The 25591-nt window shown below is 43.9% G+C and overlaps 1 protein-coding gene across 10 annotated transcripts in view; it reads right to left on the bottom strand.

Moving 5' to 3' along the window:
* ARHGAP24 (Rho GTPase activating protein 24) overlaps positions 1-25591 on the bottom strand; it is a 214846-nt gene that overhangs the window by 30978 nt on the left and 158277 nt on the right. For 8 of the 10 annotated variants that reach the window (XM_072037526.1, XM_072037528.1, XM_038177988.2 and 5 more), the window contains one exon: positions 5200-5322. The exons of 1 other annotated variant lie outside the window; for it this stretch is intronic. In XM_072037526.1, the coding sequence (XP_071893627.1) occupies positions 5200-5322 (123 nt within the window). Of the gene's footprint in view, positions 1-1131; positions 2364-5199; positions 5323-25591 lie in introns of those variants that run through there. One more of the 10 variants, XM_038177990.2, reaches the window with a different exon arrangement.

Below are 25591 nucleotides of genomic sequence, written 5' to 3'. Positions count from 1 at the left end.
TAGCTGATCCCTGCTCTAGTTCTGCAGGGAGCACCCCACCGGTTGTGATTCCTTGTTTCAGGGCATTGCCCCTGCCTGCACACAGCACCCTCAAAAGCAGTGAGGTCACTACATCACCACCGAGTGCTGCAAGCAGAGAGCTGCTGGGCTTGCAAAAGGACAAATGGCAGCAGGGAGGGACACATCAGGGAGGAGCACATGATGACCGTATTCGTATAAGCCCCGTGTTAAGATCATTTCTCACACTTCAGAACATGACGGTTTAGCCCTTACACTTGGATTTCCTGCTCCAGCATAGTTTCTAAGGCAGCACCAACATTTCCCTCTTTCCCCACCCACATTTTTTATCCTTACCACAGAGGCAGTTTTCCCCCCCTCAGCCCCAGCACCGTGGTACCTTACATCACTTGCTGTATCGCTCCCAGACATGTGTTTCCCTTCCAGCTGACACATTTTGAAAGCCAGCCTCCTCTTTGCCTTCCTCCCCTCAGCACTGCCATGCTCTGCCTCTACAGGTGTACATGCACTGCAGAAGAAAACTGGCCTTAAAAAATCTCTCTGCAGCAGGTGGAAAGGCAAGTGCAGGCTGCAGGACAGCAGAATCAAGTGGCAATGCAGCACTTGCAGCAGGACAGTGCACTGTAAGGATCCACTTCAGTCCATCAGAAATCTCTGAATCCAGGGACTTGTTCTTCTGCACACATGCACTTTTACCTGTTTATCATGTTCCTTTACTCCCTCTTTTCTTGCCTCCCACACAGACAAGATAAAAACCCAAACTCTTTTCCCCGGTATTTTGCCAGCCAAACAGGCAGCAGTTAGCATCCCAGGTCCAGTTCCCCAGCTCCTCTCAGTGATTTTTGCTCAGAAGCTCTGCAATAATCTTGTCTCAAGCCACCTCTTTCAGGCAGCCCATCATTCATGGGTTATTATGTAGAGGAGACAGTATCAGCTGGCCAACTACAAACAAATGAACAAAGAAGTAAATAAATCATTCATGAAATGTCAGCATCTGCATTGTTTCATGCCTTTTGTTTCGGTGCTCTCATCTGCCTGCACATGCAGCCCCCATGACTTCTCCGAAACCTGGCTTCACTAGCAAAGCAGAACAGAGTGAGAGAACAGACCTACCTTTACGGAAACTAAAACACCGCTTAATTTTCCTGTAAGTAGTTTTAGGAATGAAAGGAGGTGCCGCTAAGGCACCTGGGCTGCGGACTCCAGCATTTCTGTCTTCAGGCATCATACAGGCCAGAGACCCCACGTCCCTCCAAAGCTTTCCTTTAGCAGCTGCATCCAGACAAAACACCAGGGCTGCTCATCGTTACTGACTGCTGAGGAGTTTCTGTAATAGAGTATTTTCCTCTGGAGCTAGGAGATTAGTGGTCTTCTAGCTCTTGGAGAAAGCTTGAAGTAATTTTAGTGTTCTCTTCCCTGCTTCAGTTTTGCTTTAGGGAACAATTTCCTTCCGTCTCTCTGTTTCCTTTCGTTTCTTTTATTTCCTGCAGTAAGACAACCGTCTATTATGCAATGTCACAACAAAAGAGTTTCAGCAGAAAGATGTATCTTCCATTCAAACAGAAGTGCCCGCACAGACAGAGGCGGAGAAAGACCTCGTCCTCCCAGCTGGAACAGGGGGTGGAGTGGCAGAGACTTCAATTCCACGGGAAAAGGTCAGCGCTCTGCGGTGCACAAGGAGAAAGAGGAGAAAATACCCAAAAGGCCACCAAAGAATCCTCTGGGATACGATACCCCTTGCCGGCTCCTTTTATCTCTGCAACGGAGGAGCATAAAAAGCAGCCCCTTCACCCCAAGGGCTCTCAGTCCATAGCGGATTCCTCTCCGAAGGCCTTTTATATACCTGGCTGCCTGACGTCCGCGTGGGCTCCTCATCCGACCGCCTTCGAACTACCAGCAGCTCTCGTGGGAGAAACACGTCAGATGCAGCAGCAGCAAGGCGTCCTTGCCAGCAGGATCCCGGGCTGCCGCCGAGGAATACATGCCTCCACACGGGGATGCTCTGCTCGCTCCCTCCCGGTCCCACGCCTGGCAATGGCAGCCACCGCCGCTGCGCCAGCCCCTCGCATGCAGCAGGTGCAGGGAAGCGGCGGAGAGGAGGGAGCTGCTGCTGCTGCTGCTGCTGCTGCTGGTGCAGCGCGGCTGCCTCTGCTCCACCGGGTGACTTTGAGTTGACTTCAGGCGGCTGTGGCGGGCGGCAGCTCGAGCAGCAGGCAGGCTGTGCCCAGCTCCCGCAGGAGGTACCAGACCTCCTGCCACGACCCTGCAAAACGCTCGCGCTCCTTCTCGCCTCCTCCCTCCCCCGTCATCGCAGGCTCTGCAGTTAGAGGACAGGCCTTCCCCTCCTGGAAAAAAACTGCCTTTTAAAATCTAATCACGGAAGGAATTTCGTGTGCAAACAGGCATTACATGCCCTGGCTCATTTACATTTCTCTTCCCTGACAGAGATTTTTCCACAGTCACCTTGTGCTTGTCGTGCAAAAAACAAGCTGTTTCTGATCACCACAGCGGCTTCCCTCCTCCCTCCCCTCCTCTTCTCTTTCTAGCACAGGTTAACAAATAACATTTTAATGATACGGTTAATCATTCACAGAGCTCCTTGGTACCAGGAGTCCTTTTCCACTGCAAGCCAAACTTCACGTACAGGTGGCTCACCAGGACTCAGAGGCATCCATTGAACACACACACGCACACACACAAGTTGCTTACAGTGTTTAAAAGAACCAGAAAATTCAAATACATTGCTCATGAAAGTGGCACGCAACTTTTATGACACCAGACTATTGTGGTTTAAAGTGTTGAAATTTAGGAAGCAGCTAGAAAACAGGTACTGCGATTAATCAGCTGTCTGAAATAATTTTGTGTTGCAAGAAATGTTTTAGTTACTGGTTAGTCATTATTATACAACCACAACTTTTCTATATCTTGTTTATAGCTAATGTAATAGATTTTTTAACTTCAGAGGCTACAGCTGATCAAGACAGGCTCTTAAACACCTTAAGCCAGAGGAACCCTTCTTTAGGAGGGTCAGACTGTTGCAGAGCAGCTGTAAACACGTCCCTGTGGGAACAGGTAAGAAAAATAGGAGTGTGTCCACCCATACATGATTACAGAACAGCTAACAGTCCTTGTTAAGACTTCAGATATCTCAGAACGTCAACTTAAATAACCCATAGTTAGTCAACCAGGGAACATTGCATTGGCACAGTTCGTAATGGTGACACCTCCCCTGATACTGCTTTTACCTTGTACTGAGTCAGATGTTCTCCATAAACGCTAAACCCAAAATCACATACCGTCTATTCTCATGTTTTCCAGGAATTAACTGTTTGTTTCCTAATAAAGTAATCCTAAAGTCAGTGTATATGCTCAAGATATCCAATAGGGAAACAAGAACACATTTACAAGTGTGTCAACTACAAATTTATTTAAGCAGTAATTTAAAGATTGCACTCTTCTCTCTTTTTTTTTTTTTTTTTCTCAAATCAGCTTGCAAACTCCTCAGCTAGGTGCTTCTCTCAGTATTTGGCATTAAACACTCTTACAACAATGAGGGTGTCCTGCGAGTTTCCATGGTGGCTGGAAGGATTCCCAGCTGTAAAACAGAAATAGCTCTTGCCCTATAAAAGCAAATGAGGGGCTGGTGAAGAAAGCATGGGGTCAGGGCTCAGGAGATTTGGTTTCTATCTGTAGCTCTGTCACAGCCTCTGCGCAGATGGGGGCTAGAAACACGGCTTCACCAGACGTTAGCTCCCCACCTGTAAAATGGTGACACCTCTCCCTTTGCCCAAGTACTGCAGGGCTGCTGCAGCTCACTGTCTGGCATGGACAGATGCTGTGCTGGTGGAAAACAGGTATACAACACAGAGAGAGAGCTGCTCTCTGTGAAAAATACATCTCTGTTATGCACCCAAGTGTCTGCATTGCTGCAGTAGCTTACACTGCCATTTGACTCGAGTGGGAGAACGCTGAAGAGCTCAACATGAGGCCTTCTTCATGAACAGAAGGTTGGGGAAAGATAATCTTTGTGCTACATGAACATGTGCTATACAAAGTACGTTTTTCCCTAGCCTAACTTCAGAAGCCCATGGCCCTCCCACCTCCCCACACAAACTCAATAAGCCTGTAGAAGACCACACTTTTGAGGATAAACCTCTCACTTTGTGGGTTTTAAAAACATCATCCTGCAAAACCTATATGCCAAGGACTGTACCAACTTATCAATACATAAGACCACTTCTCAGCAAGATGACTGCTTAGCATGATCTTTCCAGCACATGTTTCCCCAGGAGGAACCACAGGAAGACAGAAATGTTTGAAGACGTGCCAGGCAAGCCCCAGCTGACCAAGTCCCTCAGGGCAGCCCACCAGTGAGGACAAAGCCTTCTAAGAACTGAACAACCTGAACAAAACACAGAAGAAGATGGGGGGTGGCTTAGAAGGAAAGTTTTAATCAAAAAACAGTAGTTTCCTTCAGTCCCTCCCATCCTCTCTCCTGTGCTGTGTCTGACAGGTGAAAATAAAAAGGTGTATGCAGTCACCAATCACAGCTTTCTGTGATAACTGCTTTTCTCCATGATCAGAGACAACCCTGCCTTATTTTTCCATGCTAACAACACCTGCAAAAAGCAAAAAAAGCACACAATGCAATCCAGTTGCTCTTCCCATAAATTCAGTACTATCGAAATTGTTGGGTCTGCCCATCACAAGAAAAAGCCTAGCATACAGTGCTTGTGGCTAATACTCCAAGGCTCACTATCAGAGCATACAGATTTATAATAACATTGTCACTGGCAGGAGAATCACTGACAGCTTCTTCTAACATGGATTGTCTCTTAGCTGGTGACCAAAGGAATTACCCTAGGTCTCCCAGTGGAAATCTGATTTTGTAGAAGACACATCTGTGAAAACTTCCCTCACCTTGGTAACATGCTGTCCTGTGCTATCCCTATCAAGGAGAGTAGTTCCAGATAGTTTAAAGCTTTTAATTGAGTGCTTAGTGTAGGAACACACCTGATGCCTGTGCTGCAAGTGAAAACAAAGGACCTGTTACGCTTTTTGGAAAGATCTAGACTGTTCTTGTTTCCTCCTCTTCAAATTCTGGCTGAGAGCGAGAGACGACAAAATCGCCCCTATGTCTTTGTGCAGCTTGGAGCCTTGCATGTTCTCTCGCTGACTCACCTCCTCCAAATGGTGCCCATATAACCCTGCGAATGGATTTCACCCAATCCTCCATGTCATTCTGCGTGCCCGCCATGAGAAGGTACGTCTCATGATTAGCTGTCATCCGCTCTCGGTCTGCTCCTGCAAGAGAAGATAATTGCACTTTAGAAACCCTTCTGCTTTCCTGCCAAGCCAGCTCCTGCCAGACCGACTGCTGAAAGTGGTAAAAGCAGCTCCGTGGCAAGCAGACACGACACCGTGCACTGGAGTGTTTATCATCAGCTACGGCATGAAAAGAAGGTCCTGTAAGTATATTCCCCATCAGACAGCGAGGAGCTGTCTTGCGTCCAAAAGGAAATGAGAGGATAAATGTCATCGGTAAACAAAACCAGCCCCATGCTGTTCCAAGAGCCACGGGGCCTGCACTCATCTGTAACCTGATATATGCACTGGAAGGTTTGCAGCAGTCACTATGCCACAACACAGAGAAGAAACGCGGCGAGAGAGAAGTGTGCTTTGAACGAGTGGGGACGAGTCCATTTTTGTTTTCAGGAACACTGTGTCGCGTTCCTGGCAATGACATTTGCTGCTCCCGAGCGGTGCTGCGAATCTCTGAGGAGAAGGCAGCTGATGCTAGGAGCGGGCACAGCACAACCCGCTGCTTTGGATGGGTCTCATGAGGATTAAGAGGGAACACACTGATTCCTTATTCCTTGTTAAGGACAGACCAGCACTGAGAAGGTGAAAGTCAGAACCTGGCTCACCACAGGTTTTCACGCCTCGAGTACTGCATCACTTCCATCCTAATGGGCACTACGCTAGCTCAAGAGCAGATGGGGATTCAAGCCACCCTTCCAGCTCTGCAGTAGGAACAAACCCTTCTAGAAAGACAGCACCAGACATTTTGAAGCCCTTTCATCGAGCCAACAGCATGTGCTATATTTCATGCAAAAACTACAAATCCCACGAGTTTCTGTGCTTATCTCTTTACAGCTTCTTCCATCCTTATCTTTGATTCTGGTCATATATAACCTAAGTATTTCTGTTCTTGCCTCAGGAACACTGCTAGTGCCATGCTCAGTGGCTAGCAAATCCAACCATGACTTCCTGGCACAACCATTATGAATAAACTCACTTGTATACACCAGGTTCTGCAGAATTAAGCCACACAACTGCAAAAATAACTTAAACACGGTTTTACAAACACAAGCCATATTCTCCTAGACACAGGCAGATCAAACTGACAACTCATTCTCAGGGTTTAAATCATTACTCAAAACTTAAATTTGAACTTGGAAGCAAATGAAACTCATCCTCTGCCAATTGCACCTATACATACAGCAAGCATGTGTTCCCACACACAGCATCCCAAGGACGGATGGAGCAACCTGAAGTACAATGCAGGTATGCTTTAGGATGTATCACAGTTTATAAGTCTGAAAAACACTATTTTTTTTCCTAAGACATTGTTAAAGGTAGCAAAGAACCTATTTTAAGTGCCAACACTATAAAAAAAAAACAGCGTGTGTTTTATTTTTTGGAACATTTTCAGTTACTACCATAGCAACTGCTACAAAACAAGGGCCTTTTATGCTTCATTCCACCATTTTTTACCTTTCACGGAATAGGAGGATGAGGGTATGGGAAGGAGGAAGCATCAGCAGTCGAAACAGCAGCACTCCACACCAACCCCGTCCAGCAGAAAGCACATGGTCAGGCCCTGGAAATGCACACCCAGCCTCTACTGTTTTTTGGCCAGGCTGCCTACAGCCAGGACAGATCTCACACTCAAGCACAGAGTAGACATGACACACTCTGCTGAACCTGGTCCCAAATTTGATATAACATCTAGAGTTCTTGACCTGGTAAGACCCAGAAACAAAGATACAAACAAAAAGCCTCAATATGTTGCCTATTAAATGTAATGGTAATAAACATAGTATAGAGAACTGTATTGCAGGTGTCCTTTTATGAACCAGGACCCTGTAAGTTGCTGTACAAAAAGATGTGTTCATAGAAAATAGAATTCAGATCTAAGAATAAATCAAGAGGTGACTTGATTTTCTTTCTAAATAGGGAAGAAAAAAAAAGATGACAATAAAAAGATGACCATAGCCATCTAATGACCCTCCTTCTTGGATGTCTCTCTGGTCATTCCATATTCTTTTAATAGTGTACGTAGTTAAATTCAGCAGATCATATGAGATTTACTCAGTCATCATTTTCAAACAAAAATGCTTTCTGGAGAGTGCTCTCCAGATAAACTGGAATAATCCTGTGAGTCTAGATATTTGATTTACAGTGGAGATTCCAGAGCAGTACTCTGAACAACTAACTCACGTAAACACCCATTCAGCTAATACAGAATTAATGTGTTTAATTTAGCAGAGAAAGAAAACAATGTTTGGTTAGAGTTTCTTTTGGTCTAAGAAAGCGAAGGTTTCCTAACAAAAGAGCTCCACCATTTTATATCAGTACTTGATTGGTCTACTTTGTAATTAGACCCCTTTCTTTTACACCACAATACCAGCTCTTGCAGGGTTCTTCTACTTATGCATTAATTTAGCTGTTATTCAAAAAGTGACAGCAGCTGGTCTTAAACCTTGCTAAAAGATTTTGGGGTGTTTCATTTGTGTATTATTGCAACTGTTAATTTTCTAGTGGGACTGTATTTAAAATACAAACCAAACAAGAGTATGGTGGCAGACAAGAAGAAATGCCCATGGTTTGGTAAAAAGTCACCTCAAATAACTAGTTATCAGTGAAACTTGAACAGGACGACAAGGACCTTTCTAAACCTCAGTATGTCCACAGGATACCTCTGAAAGGTACTGTTTAAAATCTTCACTCTTGTTTTTTCTTCCATATATTCCTGTGACAGCTATAGTGGAGAGTGAGTAAATCACCTTCTCCAAAAATGAGACATCTTATTCGTACCATAGGTACTGACGTTAAGTGCCTCAACTTGAAAATGGTGCTGTGCATGGAGCCCGTCAGAGATGTGAATGCATCCTTAATCCTTTCCTATGGGCATGCAAACCATAATATATTTTACCTGTTTTGTTGCATAGCTCCAGATTGTGCCTTTTCAAGCTCCCTTTCCTGCATTTGCAGTCCAAATACCAGAGACACATAATGCTGGGGGTCGTGGCCTGCTTGTGGCCAGCCACCTCAAAGGGCTGGAACACGAACTCAGCTTTTGTTTCATCTTTTCCACTCATTACTTCGCAGGTGTCACAGGACCTGGAAGGAGCAGAACCCAGTGTACCTGATCAAAGAAGTTGACTCTGACATATCCAAGATGAAAAGCTGCTGTTCACACAACTGATGTTTACATCCTGTTCCTTACATCCTCTGGTAACTGCCAAACATAAGTGGATCCAGTTTGCTTCTCGAAACTACAATGTAATGTTGCATTTTTGTTTGTACAGCCCCAGCCAATCCATAATCTGTTTTGTTTTCTTGGCAGCATCAGAAATGAATTACATTTATTGAATAAATCAATGCAGAGCATCCATTTGGACTGGAAACAGTGAAACCGCACAACGCCGTGGTGAATCGTCCAACTCAGAGGTCAGACCTCTCCCCCTTCCCCTCCTCCTGCACCAGCACTGATTTACGGGTTCCCAAATGCCACTCCTGCCTCCTCCAGCAGCTCACTAACTGGTAAATACAGCCTGCTGCTGCGCTTCCTGACCAGGACAGCCTGAGACCACTCAGCCCCATGCTGGGCACAGCTTTGAGCACTGAGCTAGCGCTGCTTTGATACGAGCGAGGCGAGGTATTTTAAGAGCTCCTGCCAGCAACCGGAAAAAAACAATTTAAATACAGAAAGGCCAGTTCCTGCAGGGATCCACTCCACAGGGGAAAAGAAAGGGAAGAGCCTGCGTTTGCTCATGCAGCACCACAACACACACAGTTGGAAAAGCATAAAGAGGTGGTGACGGACTTGAAAGGCGATTGTTTCCTGAAGTATCAGGCTCAACAGCTCACCTGCTTTGTATCATCTGTTGATAAAATGCGAATGTGCGCAGACATTTTGCACTCAGATGGGGAAAAATTAAAAAAAAAAAAAGTCAGGCAATGGGTTTTTTGCTTTTGGAATCTCTTCCTGTCCAACCCAACACCTTTCTCCTACCTGAACTCAGAATCAAGTATTTGTCATTTTAAAAGCATCTTGAATTTCTTACAAACGGTAGTCCCAACATCCTTGAGAATGAAATGCAAAGGGATTAAATTCATACCATCTGTTTAAAAGAGAATTTTTTTTCTCATGAAGAACATCAAAAAGTAGGATTAATCTGTTTTTTTTTCTGAGCTGAGAATATCATGGCCAACCTCAAAAGAATATTCACATTCCAATAAAAAATAAAATAAAATTGGAGGCCAATTTCAAAGTGAAACAGTTCCCAACTCCCTTCTGCATTTCGTTAAGCCACAGATTCTGAAACCCTCATTCTCAGCTTGGGAACTGAAAGATGGTGAAAAGCAGATTGGCATTACAGCACAAGCCACTGGGTTTTCTTCAGAAACAACCTCCTGCTTGGATTCTTCACATTTGTTTTCTAAATCTTTTGTTTCTCAGGAAAATGTTGAATAGAAAAATTTCAGTCTGGTAAAGTTTTCACTGAATACACTGAATATGCCTATATATAGTATTGAAACAGGAGCTCCTAGTTACTCATCAATTCAGGAAAATCACCACTTCTGCATAGGCGCACTAAATAATGCCCTCCTCTTCTCCTCAAACATCCTGTATCAGCTGAATCCTCATGTCTGTACCAGTCTTTAAGGTGGAAGACCTTATCAGGTACAGCTGATACAAATTCCATACAAATTGTTTGCAAATCACAACAGTACACATCATCTCTGTTCTGCATAAACCTTCTGATTCTAGCCCCCTGTAGAAATAAGTGCCAACCCTCTGTGCAGCATAGCAGGCATGCTCTTCCCCGTTAAGTGTACAATACTCAGTAATTTATAGTTCCTGCTCAGGACTCAGTATTTCTTTACAAGCAAAATAGCAATAATTACCACAGAATTCGTGACACTCTCCCAATATACTCGGTGTTCCTAAATGTTCTCTGTGTTGCAAATGAAGTGCATGGTAAGTGACATACTTAATGTGTTTCTCTGGAAAAGCTCATGTGCATTTACTTCATCAACTTGCACTTTACATCGTTTGTATTCAGACTTTGTAATCCAAAGCAGTAATCATCTCTGCAAATGGCAGGGGCTACTAGGGTATCACAGACCAAGATGAACAACCTTATTCTCTTTTCTTTTCTTTTTTTTTTTTTTTTCCCTAATGGAACTTCTTGTTTAAGAACGAAACAGAAATAATGATTACCCAACCTTGTTATTAACACTAATCACTGCTGCTTTAAGCAAAGCTCTCTGACTTGACATGCTGATGAGCTTCTAAAAGACCGTTCAATATCAACCCACACTAAGCTGATGTGGGACAATTTGCCCTTCAAACTGCCCTTGAACTGTGAGGCCAGCTTGAGCACTAAAACATTTTGTGGTCATTCCAGCTGGGCCAGCAGAAAAATCTAACTGCAAAAAGCTTGGTTGTAACGTGGGTTGAAATTTGCAAAATGAGGGAGCTAAGCACCTGGATGTAATTGTATTTTAACAGGATTTTAATATCTAACTGGCTCTGGGATTCATTGAGAAACCTTTCCTTATGGCAAATGCAAATATACTTGAGGCTTCTATTACAGTAGGACAGACTTTGCAATGGCTGCATCTCAGGTAACTGATTTAAAGACATAACCGAAAGAGACACAGCTACCTGAACCCTGCAGCATTACTGAACTGCACGTACTGCTTGCTAAGCAGCCAAGCATATGTTCTTACAGCTGTGTTGTGCTGCAGGGGAAGGTAGGGACCAACGAATTTCTGCAGATCGGCTGATGATGCAGATATAACGTGGGGCTTGCAGACAAAAGCTGCATTTTTATTTTTTTTTCTCAAAACCTTCTTTATTTTGCACATGCCTGGCATTGCTTCTACTACTCTCCACTATGGAAAGCTTTACCAAGAATTGAGTACCCACTTAGTTCACTTAGGATGAAAAAAGGAGTATATAGTCCAAGACCCAGTCAGCCCTCTCTTCTGTTTTTTTTTTTTTCCCCCACATGATTATGACAGTCTGGAGAACTGAGTTCCTGATAACTATGCAAAAGCTCATGTGAAAAAAAAAAAAAACAACCACACCACCAGCAAAAAAAAAAAAGAAAAAAGCAACACTATGAATATCAGAGATAAATACTCCATACTTACAGGAGCTTCAGCATGACTTCTGAAGCGACTGTTAGATAACACATGCTGTATTTTCTCATCAGGGAAACCTGGTCCATTGAAACTCTACACAGAGCCTTGTATTTTCTGACAAGCTTCGATTCATTTCTGTCTTTCATGGCACAGTTTCTTTAAAGCATGTCTGTATCAACTTGGAGTAAAAGAGAGCACCCTGGAAGGGTCTCTATTTAAGAGATGTTATCAGAGCCAAAGGGAAGAGAAAAATCACCCTGAGCTAGGCTGCAGTGAAGAAGTTACACTCTTTGCAACTAAACAATCACGTCTTAAAATACCTGATAGATTTATCTTGCATTGAATTTCACAGAAATTAAAGTACAACCTGGCAACCGTTAGCATTTCATTCATATTCACAAAAAATAAAACAAAACAAACAAACAAACAACAACAACAAAACACCACTGCTCAGCTTAGAAACTAAGAGGTTTAGGGATTTGTGTATCTTAGCTTAATATTTGATGATTCCCAAGATTTCAGGATTTGTGTTTTGAAGACCTTCATGGCAAAACTGAGTCCAAAAGTTTGATTTTAAAGAAAATGGAAGCTGATAAATTACCATGTTGTCTCTACTGCAGCACCTGTTCGAACCCCATCATAAGAGATGCTGAAAAAGAAGCTGAAACATTTCACTTCCATATGAAGAAGAATACAATTGAGTCATACCAATAATTAAAACAAGGAACTTCTTGCCAGCTCTATTCCTGGTCCAAGACCAACCAGACTAGAAAGATCAAAGAGATACTAAGAAAAAAATCCCATATGCTTTGTAAGTAGTCACTATATTAGGTGAAATACCTCGACTGGTATTCCACTAATCTTTGGACAGATAAATCTATCTGGATGGCTAGGTGTTACAACACAGCAGTGGCCACCATGAGAACTTAATTTCTAAGCATTTTCTAAAATGTATTCCATAAAACTTGCCAAATACTCTGTCTTATTGTTCTGTTAGAACCAGAGCAGGTATCAGACCCACTGTGTTACTCTGAGTGCCATTACGCCTCTACAGCCTTGATGACAAGTAATAGACGGGGCTGAGAAAGACAGACAAATTACAATCCCAGTTCTTTTACCCAGGGCTGTCCTGTTTATCTGTTGCTCTTGTCAGGCTCAGTGCTGTTGTGTCATCTGAAAGGAGATGGCCTGTAGATATGCTCAAATCCCCTATGTGTTTTAAATGATCAATACCACCACCACTGAGAACCTTGGCTTTGAAATACATAGTTATCAAACTCACTGTTGTTTTACTACCAAACCATATCAGGGGCCCTATTTAATTTCCCTTTCCACACAGAACTAATACGTTTTCTTCAAGAGAGCAATTAAGAAACTGCAAACAAGTCAATACTGAAGATACTGCTTTTTAAATACCTGAGTATAAAGACACATTTTCTGCTGATAGCGCCCAACCTGATTTTTGCGTTAATCATCTTGAACAGCTGTTCTTTGCATTGAAGGTGTATGGGGTTTTGTGCATATTAGCTTTTAAGCATAAGGGCTGCAGGCTAATTTAAGTGGTTAAATGGCAAAAGACTGCTAACACAAGTACATTCCCTGGTGGGCTTTGTGCTCTCTCACAATTTTCCCACTTGCAGTATAAGCCTGAAAGACAGCAGGAGGTATTCAAGAGGGGGAGTTGCTTGCATGAAGCTCTGAATCAGCTGCTGTTGGATACCTGAAAGCAGGCTCAGGAAATGTATTCACCATCTGTAACATGATGAATAGTCTGTACCGGTAGCTTTCAGCCGTGCTGCAGGGCTACAACTGCACTACATGCCTATAAAGGTCTTACAGAAAAGCATCTTACACGATAAGAGCATGAAACAGTGCTATATACACGTTTTGTGCATTGCACAGCTACCAAAAGTCTTTGTGCTAATATAATTATTGCATAAATACCTCAGCAAGAAGCCGTGATGCTTGCTCATCAGCAGTCATAACCATGCTGAAAAATGTAAGTAACGAGGGAAAAGAAAGCAGTGAATTCAAGCCATCCCTCGTACGTTTAAGAGCTCTTATTTTTCCAGCACACTTTATCTTTTCAGGCACGCATCTCACTCTGCCTCTCTCCCCTACTTTTTCTGCTCGTTCTTTATTCCCAATTTAAAATTCACCTCTGCTTCAGGTGGATTCCTCTGTTAGCCACCTTATCCTCAGACACAGATCCCACTTATTCTGCCACATCTGTTCCTCCTTCCCTTTCCTGTAACCAAGACGCTGGTGCCAGTACGGTTAACTTCTGCATTCCCCCTTGACCTCGTGCCATTCCCACTTAAAAATCTCATCTCTCTTCTTGCTCAAGGCACACCGCCCGGAACATTTTGTTTACAGGCTGCCCTGAAAGGCCATCACATCGTGTCGACCCCTTCACAGCTCTGCCCTCCGCCAGCCCCTGGGCAGCAGCACACATCGCTGCCTCCTTGGTTAATCAGTGCCACGTGGAAGTCAGAGGCATGCTTGCCTCGCACTGCCGACGATAGTTTTCAGCCTTCCAGAAAGAATTTTTCAATGTTGTCAGCATCCTTGTGATATAAAATGCTGTCTGAACTGTCAGGTTTGCTGGTCTATTGTTGTGACTTTCAGCTGTTTTCAGAGCTGTTGGTAACATTTTTTTGCATCCATTAGTGAATCCGCTTATTTATGTTGAAGTTCTGTGAAACTTCAACAAAAAAAAAACACTGTTCTACCTCCTTTTCAGCCACGCTGAGATGAAATCGCATTCTTCAGCCTGTACAGTCAATCCTGGAAATGAACTCACAGAAGCAGATAGGAAAGAAGTCAAACTTTTAAAGAGAATAAATAGCGTCAGTGTATATGACTGTAAATACACACCCTGGCACTAATGTGAAATTTTCTAATGCTGACAAAACACATATTGAAATACTACCTGGTCTTAACAAACTATTAACAGTGCAGAGAAGCAGTGAAATAATTGGATGGACCCGCAAAAGTTGCATTCAATATCAGTTTTCAAAAAAGCTTCCCACTCCTTGTCTTTTGTAGTGGAATCTCACATGGGTATTTTTGCATCAAGACGTGGAAGATACAACTAAACAAAAAGCAGAGCTTGGCCACAAGAAATCCACTCCTCTACATCCATCCTTTCTGCTAGGACTTGAGAGATACCCAGTATTGATCCAGTTACAGAAAATGTGTCGGGGGACCCACTTGTGCGTCATCACTTTCAAAACTTGTACCATAAAGAGCCATCCTACAAAATAATGAGTTCAAGAAAGTACAGATTAAAGCAAAGAGTCTTGCCAAATTCCATAAACAATTAAAAACATTAAAACATTGTGGCTTTTTAGTGAAAACTTTGAAACACAGAGGATATAAAATCAGACCATCAAAGCCTTACTTTTTGGACAAATTAATCAGACTACATCCATCTTTGTTAATTCCACCCCCCCCTTCTTCTGACTTTTGTCTATTGTTTCCTGGAAAGACAAGCATCGGTGGAGTGGCAGGAGGTTTAGTGGGTCCCTTCTCTGCTATCTGCCATAGCTGATTTATTTTGAGAGAATTCAAATGACAGCCAACTTACAATTTTCTCTGACTTATATGACACACCTTAAAGACAACTGACTGCACTCCTATCATTTGACAATAACAACCTTCTTTCAGGTTGGACACCCAAAATAACCATTGTGTAACTTTTAAATAAACATAGAGATGGAGAAACTCTCTGTAGGCACGTACCTAAAGAGAGAGGAAACAACCCACACGTGCATTTGCTGGTCTAGACATAGTGACCAATACAGAAAGATGCTTTGCAAGTAGACTGTGAGGGCTCTGCTTTGGCAAAAAGCAAAATCCTAGAGCTGCTGCTGCTGGAGGGGTGGCTGCCCTGTGCTACCAAGTGCTTTTCAGCCTCACATCATGAACTGCACTGAAGTGCAAAGAACTAACCTGAAATGGATTATTTTGAAAGGTCAGTTCCTCAGCAGGAAGGAAGGAAGTTAAAACTTGTCGTGATTCTAAGAAAGGAAGGATCGATACCAGAATAAAAGTTCTTAAGCGTACAACCACCCAGGGACTGGAGGACTTACCTTTAGCCTTGGGCACATGAACTTCAGCGTGCAAACCAGGATGCCCAGATACCTCACCTGTGTCTTCCTCAGAGTCTTAACAGGAACAACACTCGAAGCACGTGCTCACCTCAGCTCTCAGCAGGTGCACATTAAGCGCCCTGTTCCTCCTAAACATGGACTACCCTAAGCCTTCAGCAGTTACAAATCTAGGTGCTCTTTTATCCCTCTAAACATGCTGCTGTATGCAAAACAGAAGGGTAGTGGGCACATCACAAAAATGGAGTTGAACAGCTAAATTATTGTGTGTCTCCTTTGGAAAGCAAGCCAAAAAGAAGAGCACTGCTCAGCAGGCAACTGTCCAGTACCCCAGAACAGTGAAATTGCTGGTGCTCAGCCATATATTGATCCTGTCCTTGTAATTCTGTCTCATGCAGCAGTGGGGTCACTGCTCCACACAGGCAAGAAGACATTGTTTGTTCTTAGATAACAAAACTGTTTTGTTACACAGAAATGTTGTTCTTCTGATTTCACAGGGCAATGATTTTGTTAACATCTGGCAGTAAAGATACCACATTTCCCACACCTTTGAGGGAGAAGCAGTTTCATTTCTCCAGTGGAAACTGCACTTGCTCTCCCCCAGGTTCTGAGCATGGTGCCTTCCAGTTTGCACTGAATTATGCTCAACTTACGAGTACTTCATTTCTACACAGACCAACTAGTTATTTCATCTATTATCTGGCCTCTAATTAGATCACAGATAAAACTAATAGCTCTTGGTGGCATGTATACACAACCCAAAGGATACAGATATGCTAACTGAGCAAGTATGTATTATGCATACGCATCACTTCATCATAATGCACTCGTTTAATAATGCAAAGCCATGTTTTAGCGGTTGAGAAAACAAAACAAGAATGAGTTCCTCAATGAAACTTGAGGGCTAATTGACGTACACAGAAGAGCTAACAGAGAGTTATGCCTCTACATATCACCCTCTTGGTTATCTAAAGCAGCAGGAGGTTTTAGTTAGCAGTTCAGGACATTTGTTCCTCAGCTCCTCTGAAATCAGATGTCTCCAGGAGCACTGTGCCTCCTAGCACCATTTTGGGCTATCAACTCAATACAAACTCAGAAGCAGCGCCACTTCATGAATTATCAGCTCAACTCCTCAGCCCTTTAAATGTTTCTGAGATTTCTAATTCAAGTGCAGCTTTCCTCCAGGAAGAGTCGCCGAGCACCAGTTATCTGCAGGGTACAAAAAGTGCTCAGTGCCTTGCTAATCTCCACACGTACCTCCAACACTAGGAAGCTTGCTCACTGCTGCCATACATCTTCCCCCTCAGAGGTACATCACCAGGCTCGGCAGAGAGAGCCTGCCAAAGGCTCCGGGCCCTGCTGGTCATAGGCTTAGGTGGTTTCAGGGCTTTTGTGACCAACAGAGCTTTAACTTCTCAGACCAGCGGTTTTGCCCCCAGATCCTCATTCCATCTGAGAACAACCCACAAATATGCTCTTATGATGCAGTTTAAAAGAAAAAAAGGTCGGGTCTTCACATTCGAACTAATTGCCACAAGCTTTTTTTTTATGGCAAAAAACTGCCAGAGGGTGATTCATCCGAGCTATCTTTGGAACCTCTTCTAGGCTGAGATGAATCACTCCGTGGAAATATCAGGTCTCTTCTGAGCTGTTCATGTGGGCACCCTCACATCAGCTTTCCATGCAAGTTCACTGACATGAGAGTGTGTCTGTGTGCACGCTTTGAGGGTCCATTTCTATACCCAAATGTCAGCTCCCTGTTCCCTGGGCTGTTCTGGACTGCACACCAACTTTCAGACATGCACAGCCATTTGATCATTATCAGCAATTTCTTAAACAGCTAATGGTTGAAAACATATCCCTGAAGTGTCTACAGACTATTTATTTAACAAGAAATATCACAACCATACCAAGTAAGTAATCCTTAATTAAGAAAAAGTTATTCAAGATGATAGTTCTAACAACTGGAAAAAAGAATTTATGTAATAAAGTCATGGCAGCGCATAACAAACATGAGAGGGAACTATTAGACATTTTTGATCTATTTTTGGCACGTTTCTTTAGGTCTGTGGAAAGAGTTAAACTGACGATGGGAACTGCGACAAAAATCAATGACAATCTGGCAGCTGCGAGGTATGAACCAAAGCAGCCACACACTCGGCAGATGCCAGCTAATACTGGAGAGACAGCATCTGTCCCTCAGGTAGTCGTCTGAGCTGCTCATGAAGCAGAGAGCCTGAACCACGGGAAAGTTAGAAATCTGGGGAAGTGACCTAAAGATGAGATTAAAATATCTGCGACTGACAGAACGGGAGAGAGGAATTGAACATTGGCTCCTCTGAAAAATTTACTGTTCATAAACACCACATGTGATGTAGGCTGAAACCTCCATCCAAAGATGGTAGAGTTTTCCAACGTATTACTGCCTAATAAAAGAGCATGCTCGTGGTAATTTGAAGTTAAGGAAAAGGAGTTCAGGGATAGTTAACAAGACTCTCTAGCTGCATTGGAAGCTACCAAATCATTCAATGGCAAATTATGTTCTTTTGATGAATTACTAAATTCTGTCCCACTCCCTGACAGGTTATAAATTCAATCAAAGGGTTACTACTCATTATCAGGTTAGTATGCACTGTGGGTGCTATTTCTACACAGAGGTACGTACTGCTTTTATTGTGATGTGCACTACAGACAGACCCAGCAAGTAACTGGCCTTAAACCATGGAGCAGATCTGTCAGAAAGTATTTCTGTAAGAATAAGAACGGAAATTATATGATAAGGTAGAAGTTGGTGAGAGATAAATATTTCCCAGCGAGGTGATTAAATTTATCACCAAAACCTCCTATTCCAAATATAGTGGGAACTGCAGGATCACTTAGTGTGTCGTACATGGAAGTTGCCAAAATCTGGGGGATATTTTGGAAAGGTGTCTCTGGTATCTCAGAAACACTCTCCCAGAATCAATGACAGCTCAAACTGGCAAGTATCAGAAAGCACGAGGGCACTGCCTCTCGCAAGGTTTCCCACGTAATTTCTAGAAATCAAGTTTTCCCAATCAGGACACAAACTCTCTGATGCTTATCCAAACCAAACAGCTGAACCCATCTGAAGTGTGCTGAGGCACACACCAAGAGGGGGACTGTCCCCAGGAGTGGGGTGTTTTAAGTGCCACAAACATACCAGCAGAGCCACACTCCCATGAGGAGCTCAGCAGAAATGCCAGGCACAGCACTTTAAAATGACTTTCCCTGGTCTTACACGGATTAGGCAGGAGCTGCCAGACAAAGCTAAGTCCTCTACCATGGTAAGAGCCGAGTCACTTCCCCCATGTGTCACAGAATAGCCTCAGACTGGACTGGATTCTAGGGTCAATCTATCAGATGCAACCCAATTAGTCCCCAGTTCAAAATTATTTCCTCCCTTGCAGTTTGCTCTATAGAAAGAAATACTGAATTTAGCACTGTTTTATGTACTCACAGAGAGCTAAACTGGACATTTGCAATCCAGCCCCAGGCCAGGAACAGCAGGGGTACAACAGCCTTGGAGCAGGCTGCAGGAATGACTGCTCCTGCACAGCAGTCAGGTGCTAGGGGTATTACTCAACCCTTCTGCAAAAGGCTGCTCGGCCAGCACTGGGAGATGGAGGAGAGGTGCTCTGCTACCTACCAGTGTCTGCTTAGGTTAGAGATAGAGGCTGGAAAAGAAGGAAACAAAAAACTGAACAGAGCAAAAGTAGTTGAAAGAATATTTAGGTAAGACCCAACTCTGTCTTGCTCTTGCAGCACAATTTTCACTTCCTTGCAAAGAATTCATCTTCAAAACATTCCTATGGTCAGAGGTATAGCATATCTAAATTATAAATAAAACAATAAAAGTACCCAAAATGTAAATAATTTGTTCAAAGCTTTATGGAAAAATCTTTTGTACAGCTCTGGGAAAAGCACCACGATCTAATCCTGAGGGCTGTGTTTCCTTTGCAGGAATTCTCCCCTGCCACTTTCTGAACTGTCAGGAAAGTAAATAATTGGATACAAAGTCACTTTGAACATTCAGTTTTTTTAACAAATCCCTGGAACTGTGTTCTTGTGTCTCCTGTGAATATTGTACAGAGAGTACACTTACTGACAGCAAAGTGAACAGGAACACAGTTTTACCACACACTACATTTTGAAGCAATGAGTACAAATATTCCCAGAAGAATTATACTGTAACTCTTTATCCCAAATTAAAATCTCACAAAGGAGAAAAAAACAAGTTGTTTATGGCTAATTAAACAAAGAGAGATCACTACACTCCTTATATATTAAATACTATGTCAGCTGAAGCTCAGTAATACAAATTACTCTCTCATTAACGAGCACTGAAGTGGAGGGAACAACACTCAACTGCCAAGTGATTGTTTTTTGTTTTTTTTTTTTGAGGGCAAAAGGCTTGTTCAAATGGATGCAATGACTAAAGGGCAACCTGCTAAAAAGACAAGAAGCCACATGACTACGCAGCTTACCTGTCTGGAGCTTCTGTGGTTCCCAGGATGGAGAAAGAACTGACCTGGCAGTGGGAGGAAGCAACTCAAAACAGGCAAGGAGCCCCTCCTGGGAAGCTGGGACGTAACAGGAGAACCAGGATGCACTACCTGTGCTGGCCAGCCTGCCAAGGCACCCAAATCAAAACTCACCAGCTCAGATCTATGTGGCACTGTAGGGATGACACGTCAGCAGCAGTCCTTCACGTGCTGGTACTAGTCAGCCTGAGAGAAACACTGCGCTGCCATGCTGTGGGATGCAGTTTTTTCCTGTGTCAGCTCTGGCAGGGGAGTTTGTTTCCTGCCTTCGTTTCTCTCTCTTTGCAGTCTCTGACCAGACTCATTTTTAACGTAGAATGGCCTCCAAAGAGTTAGGTTTTGGCCATTGCATCGAAACTGCTGGGAGGGAAAGTGGCCTGTTGGATATGCAGATTAATCTGTTCTGTAACTGGTATACACAGAGTAAATAAATTTAATTTACACAAAATAACTCTTTTACTGAAGGATTAACTATCAATGCCTTCAAAGGCAACAGTACTTTGCAAGCCATCCCTCTTAGGGGGTGGACTACTCCAGCAGTAACTTCTGCTCCATATGACAACACACTGACAGGTGGACAAAATGGATGAAAACAGTCCCAAAGACCTGCAGATCCAGCCTCTTTATCCACAGACAGAGTTGGGCCCTCTTCTCTACTAGCCGAGCAAAGTCCTGCCATTTCCCTCAGCTTCAGATGCTCTGTTACAAAATAGAGACAACTGCCTCGTGCTTTTCTCTGCTCGTTTTTTTCTGAGATGAAACACTCTGTTTAAATGCTGATCAAGTAATTATAGAGACACAACATCCCAGGGAAAAGAAAATGAAAAAGGCAGCAGGATCTGAGGGGAGAGACCAGGTTAATTCAAAACGATGGTAGAAATATAATGATACAGTTAGAGTGGTAAACAAATCTAGACGTAATGAATTACTATATTAAACTAAATGTCACTATGCATTCTTACCGTGTAGGCATAATTCTCACAAGAATGCCTTGAATAACTCTGATGAACTGAAACACACCAAGACTGCAATTTAAAATCTAATAGCAAAGTCTACCACTCACGACTGCTAATAAGATTTCTGCAGCTTAATAGCTTTTCTCCCTGAAAGCAGATTTTGCCTAGACATATAACGAAACTCACAGACCTCTTCTCTCTATTTTTTAGTGCAAATTCCACGACTGTACAATGCACCACGGTACAGCTGGGTAGCACATTTCTCACCACAGAGGCTGGGCCACCAAAATGCCAACTCTTTCAGTAACCATTGCTCAGCCGGACTCAGCTCTGAGATCCGACAGCCCTGATCCAGCATGCAGTGATACAACAGGAGGTGTGTTTTTATACATAAATGGGTGACTTGGAATGAAGCCCTGCTTCTGGGGTGAAATCCCAACAGACCCACCTAGGCTGCTACTGCAGCTACACTTGAGGCGTCCACAGGAAGGAAGATTGCCAGAAATACATGTATGAGAAGTTCTCCTACTGCATGGTGCTCTTGAAGCCCAACTCCTCGAGAAAAATCAAGTTTATTTCAGGGGACAATACTGCTATGTTTAGAAAGGGTTTCCTGCTGCAACACAAATTAATTATTTATTTGAAATTGGAAAGCCTATTAGAGAAGATGCATTCTCTTCTTTTTATTATTATTTTCCATGGATATCAAGTGACCTGTCATGAGAAGACTCGGTGCTAAGGGATTACTTGGCTACATGGCATCCCAACTCACGGTTCTGAAGAAAGGTAAGCTCAGGCCTGTACCCAAAAACCATGTCATCTCCACCACACTGTGCTGTGTCTCAGCTTTAATATCATAAAGTGCACGTCTGTGGCCTCATTTGCTATCCTTTGATGCAAAGCAAAAATCCTGCTTGGTTTCCAGCACAAAGGAAATCCTCTATGTCTGCTGAGGAATGCTAGATGACGAGAAAATAAAGCGCAAATGCTCAAATTTGTTATAATTCCTCATTAAGATAGACAGTGATAGAGCAAAAGAGAATATTCATGAACTAACGTGCTACAGTTCAAGTTACAGCAGTTTGCTAATCAAAGTCTAAAAACATGCTGACCAATTAACCCTTGCTTCACTGAGGTGTTAAGTAGCAGCTAGGGCTTATCAACCCACATTAATCTAGTGGCAGATAAACTCTCATTTCACCTACCTGCCGTTTAACTGTGCATTTTCTCCATGTTCTTCCCATGTGCTTCAGTCTCCCAAGGCACACAACCCTGATCCTTCATTCGTGTTTTTCTTTTAGCCATCATCCTGCCTGGTTCTGCCTCTCAATAGTAGATCCACACCACATATACCCACCCGGTGACCTGTGAGATCTGCTGGAGCACTTTGTGAAATCTGACTTGGAATACGAATCGCTAGTCTGAAACCTGTTTTCTCATCTAATGCCTCCATTTGTGCATCCACCTGAGACCAGCAAGACTGGGATCCGTCCATGCCAGACCAGAAGCAGTCGTGAGCCATTACATTCATTACATGAGTCATTACATTCAGCAGCTGCTGCTGCTTTGGGATTTTCCTTAGACTACACATTTGCTTGAGGAAGAAGGAAGTAGATCCCACCCTTGCAAAGTGGGAGTGTGGAAAAATGAAGAGAAGGGAGAAGAGCTACAGCAACCTGACGAGGACAAGTGACAAAGGAAGGTCTGAGGAGATCTCAGGGAGGACTTCAAGGACTTCAGACAAGAGGTAATGCTGTGCCTGCAGGGTGTGCGGCCTCAGACACGAGCAGCTCCCACCTCTGCTGGAGGCAGAGCCGGCTCCCCAAGCAACCAGCCCAGCACCATCCCCTCCTGATGGGCAGCGTGCTCGTGAAGGACACGCCACACACAGGCAATGCTTTTAGGAATACTGCTAATTTAGGTGTTGTCTAATCTCTTGTGCTTTATCTCTGCGTAAACACAACTGTGTACTTAGTAACTTCGCACAAGGTCTGGCCAGTGTTTTTCTTTTCTTTTCTTTTCTTTTCTTTTCTTTTCTTTTCTTTTCTTTTCTTTTCTTTTTTCTTTTCTTTTCTTTTTTCTTTTCTTTTCTTTTTCTAAATGTTTAATGCTCCTGACCTCACAGGTCTGAAGGAGCCGCACACAGACTGGAAGGCTATCACCTGTGGAGAAAGCCTACAGAAGATTGTCTGTGCTCTGACAGGATCCCAGGAATGACCTTTGGGGCCAGGATAACGGGCAAGAGATTCAGCCCTGAGGAGGAGTTGCTAGATAGGGATGTACATATCACAGACAAGCCAAGGGAAGGGAGGGTGGCACTGGTGCCTGGGCTCTTTCTGTTCAAGCTCCAGACATTTTAAGCACCTGGGATTCCCCCTCTGACAAACCCAGCCCTCAAGGTGACTCTGTACTGACACTGCACGTGCACACTCATGTTGAACTGCCAGCCAACACTGAACAACTGCCTGTGCCCATCTGCCCACTTACAGGGTGCTTTAATGCAGGTACCCTGTAAAAGCAGCCATCTGCAATGTTCAGTACTGCCACTTAGCTTCCCATCCTCTCTGTTTGGGGATGGATTGAATATTCCCATTCCTGCTGCTCTGCCCTGGAGCTTGGGAAGCAACCCCAGGCTTTGATGGCAAAGGTTTTGTTTGTTTGATTTAAATAGCTGTAGCAGTACAGCATGGTAGATAGGCAGCCATCCTGCAGCGCTTCAACAGCAGCATTTCGCAGTGAGCTCGCTTCATGTAACTCTGCTATCACATTCCTTTTCCCCGGCTCACAGAAGCATGCTGAAACCCAGCAACCAACTCCGGCATGTGCAGAACAGCTTCACTCATCCTCTCATCACACAATCAAAAACCACATCCTGCAGGAGGACCAGGAGCTCCACAGCTTGCTGTGCCTGGAGGAGAGCATCTTCTCCCAGCAGTCCCCTCCTCAGCAGCACCAAAGACCTCCCTTACAGCTCCATAAAACAGAGCAGCACACAAAGAGGTCTGCTCATCAGGTAACTGCTGTCCAGATCATAAAAGGTGTACTGCTACCACTTAAACAGCAGCATGCTGCCACTGCACATCCCGAAGCACTACAGTCAAGTTAGCCTCATTGAACTCCACTTAATAAGCAAATCGTGGCCTCGTGCACCAGTTTCTGCTTGTGAGTGGCCTTAAGATGTAGCACCATGCAGAGCTCATTACAGTAATCCACTCCTGAAGTAATGAGGTGTGTTGCATGAATTTGGCAAATTGTGCAACAGAAAATGGTTACATCCTAATGAGGTGCAGATGGAAAGCAAAGAGTGCATATAATAATCACCTAAGACACTCTATTCCAGCTGTTCTTTCTCCACATTTTGGACAAATGATGTCAGTCCCTCGTCCAGAGGTCCCACTGCTTCATTACCTGACCACCGTCTCCTAACCCATTCTGCATGGGCCACAGGCACCAAAATGGTCATCCAAAACCCAAGCTTCTATGTATAACTGCACAAAATCTTCCATTTCGCTGTCTGCTGCTGTGAGACAGCTGTGACTGACACATTTGACAATGCACCCATTTATTTTCTTTCACTAGTCTTTGAAAGGATGCTTCAAGTGGCCTCAGTAAGGCACATAAACAAGAATTTGTTTGCAAAACAAACCAAATTTCTCTGTGAGGCTACAAAGTAATGCAGCGCCTCCCAGACAGCATGTCCACCCTGTCAGAAGATAGCAGCAGAAGCATTCGTGTCTCTCTGTCTGTATTTAAGCACACAGCTGGGGAAACCACAGCCGTGCACCCTGCCTGCTGTGTCAGAGGCTGGTGACTGCCAGGCTTCCCTCAGAAATCGCTGGGAGCCGTAGGCTTGTGCCCTCGGCAGATGGAAATCCTCAGCTGACTTTCATGCGGGTGGGCTCTGTAAAACCACTGAGAAGAAAGTTATTGCACAACATTTCTGCAGAGCACTGCACTTAAGAGCCATCCTGGAGCAGACTAAACATAAATCCCTCCAGTGATTAGTACGGGTCAAGAGAAACCAGTTACTGCTTCCCAAGCTATGCCAGAGCTTGGAGATTTTTGTCACCTGTGTTAGCTTCACCGAGGGAAAAGACTCCCGGTTGCTGCTTGCCAGGAGCTGTATCCATAGGTCCCAAACTCCAGGAGATGGACTGCTGTTACCACATCCCACCACCATCACAGCATGGCTTACCAGAGCCCACACCACCACCAGAAGCCTTGTAGATGCTGTGCAGACTGGCTCACCTGGACACTTGCTTTTGTAAAACCTAGCTGTGCGGATCCCACGGGACACACGACTACTTGATGAGTGGGAACAGGGAAACGCCACCCCAAACATGCTAATACTGAGCACCGACTGTAGCTCAGGTCATAAGCAACCTTCCTTCCTTCCCAACCTTCCTTCAGCTCTACTACTTTGTGCTCTGGTCTCCACAGAGTTCACCTGTGGTTCTTGCAAAACACTTCTGTCCTCCCAGTCTGCCTCTCCCTGCAAGGG

The sequence above is a fragment of the Anas platyrhynchos genome, chromosome 4, assembly GCF_047663525.1.
Source record: "Anas platyrhynchos isolate ZD024472 breed Pekin duck chromosome 4, IASCAAS_PekinDuck_T2T, whole genome shotgun sequence".
NCBI lineage: Eukaryota > Metazoa > Chordata > Aves > Anseriformes > Anatidae > Anas > Anas platyrhynchos.
This window is presented reverse-complemented; position numbering and strand designations above follow the sequence as displayed.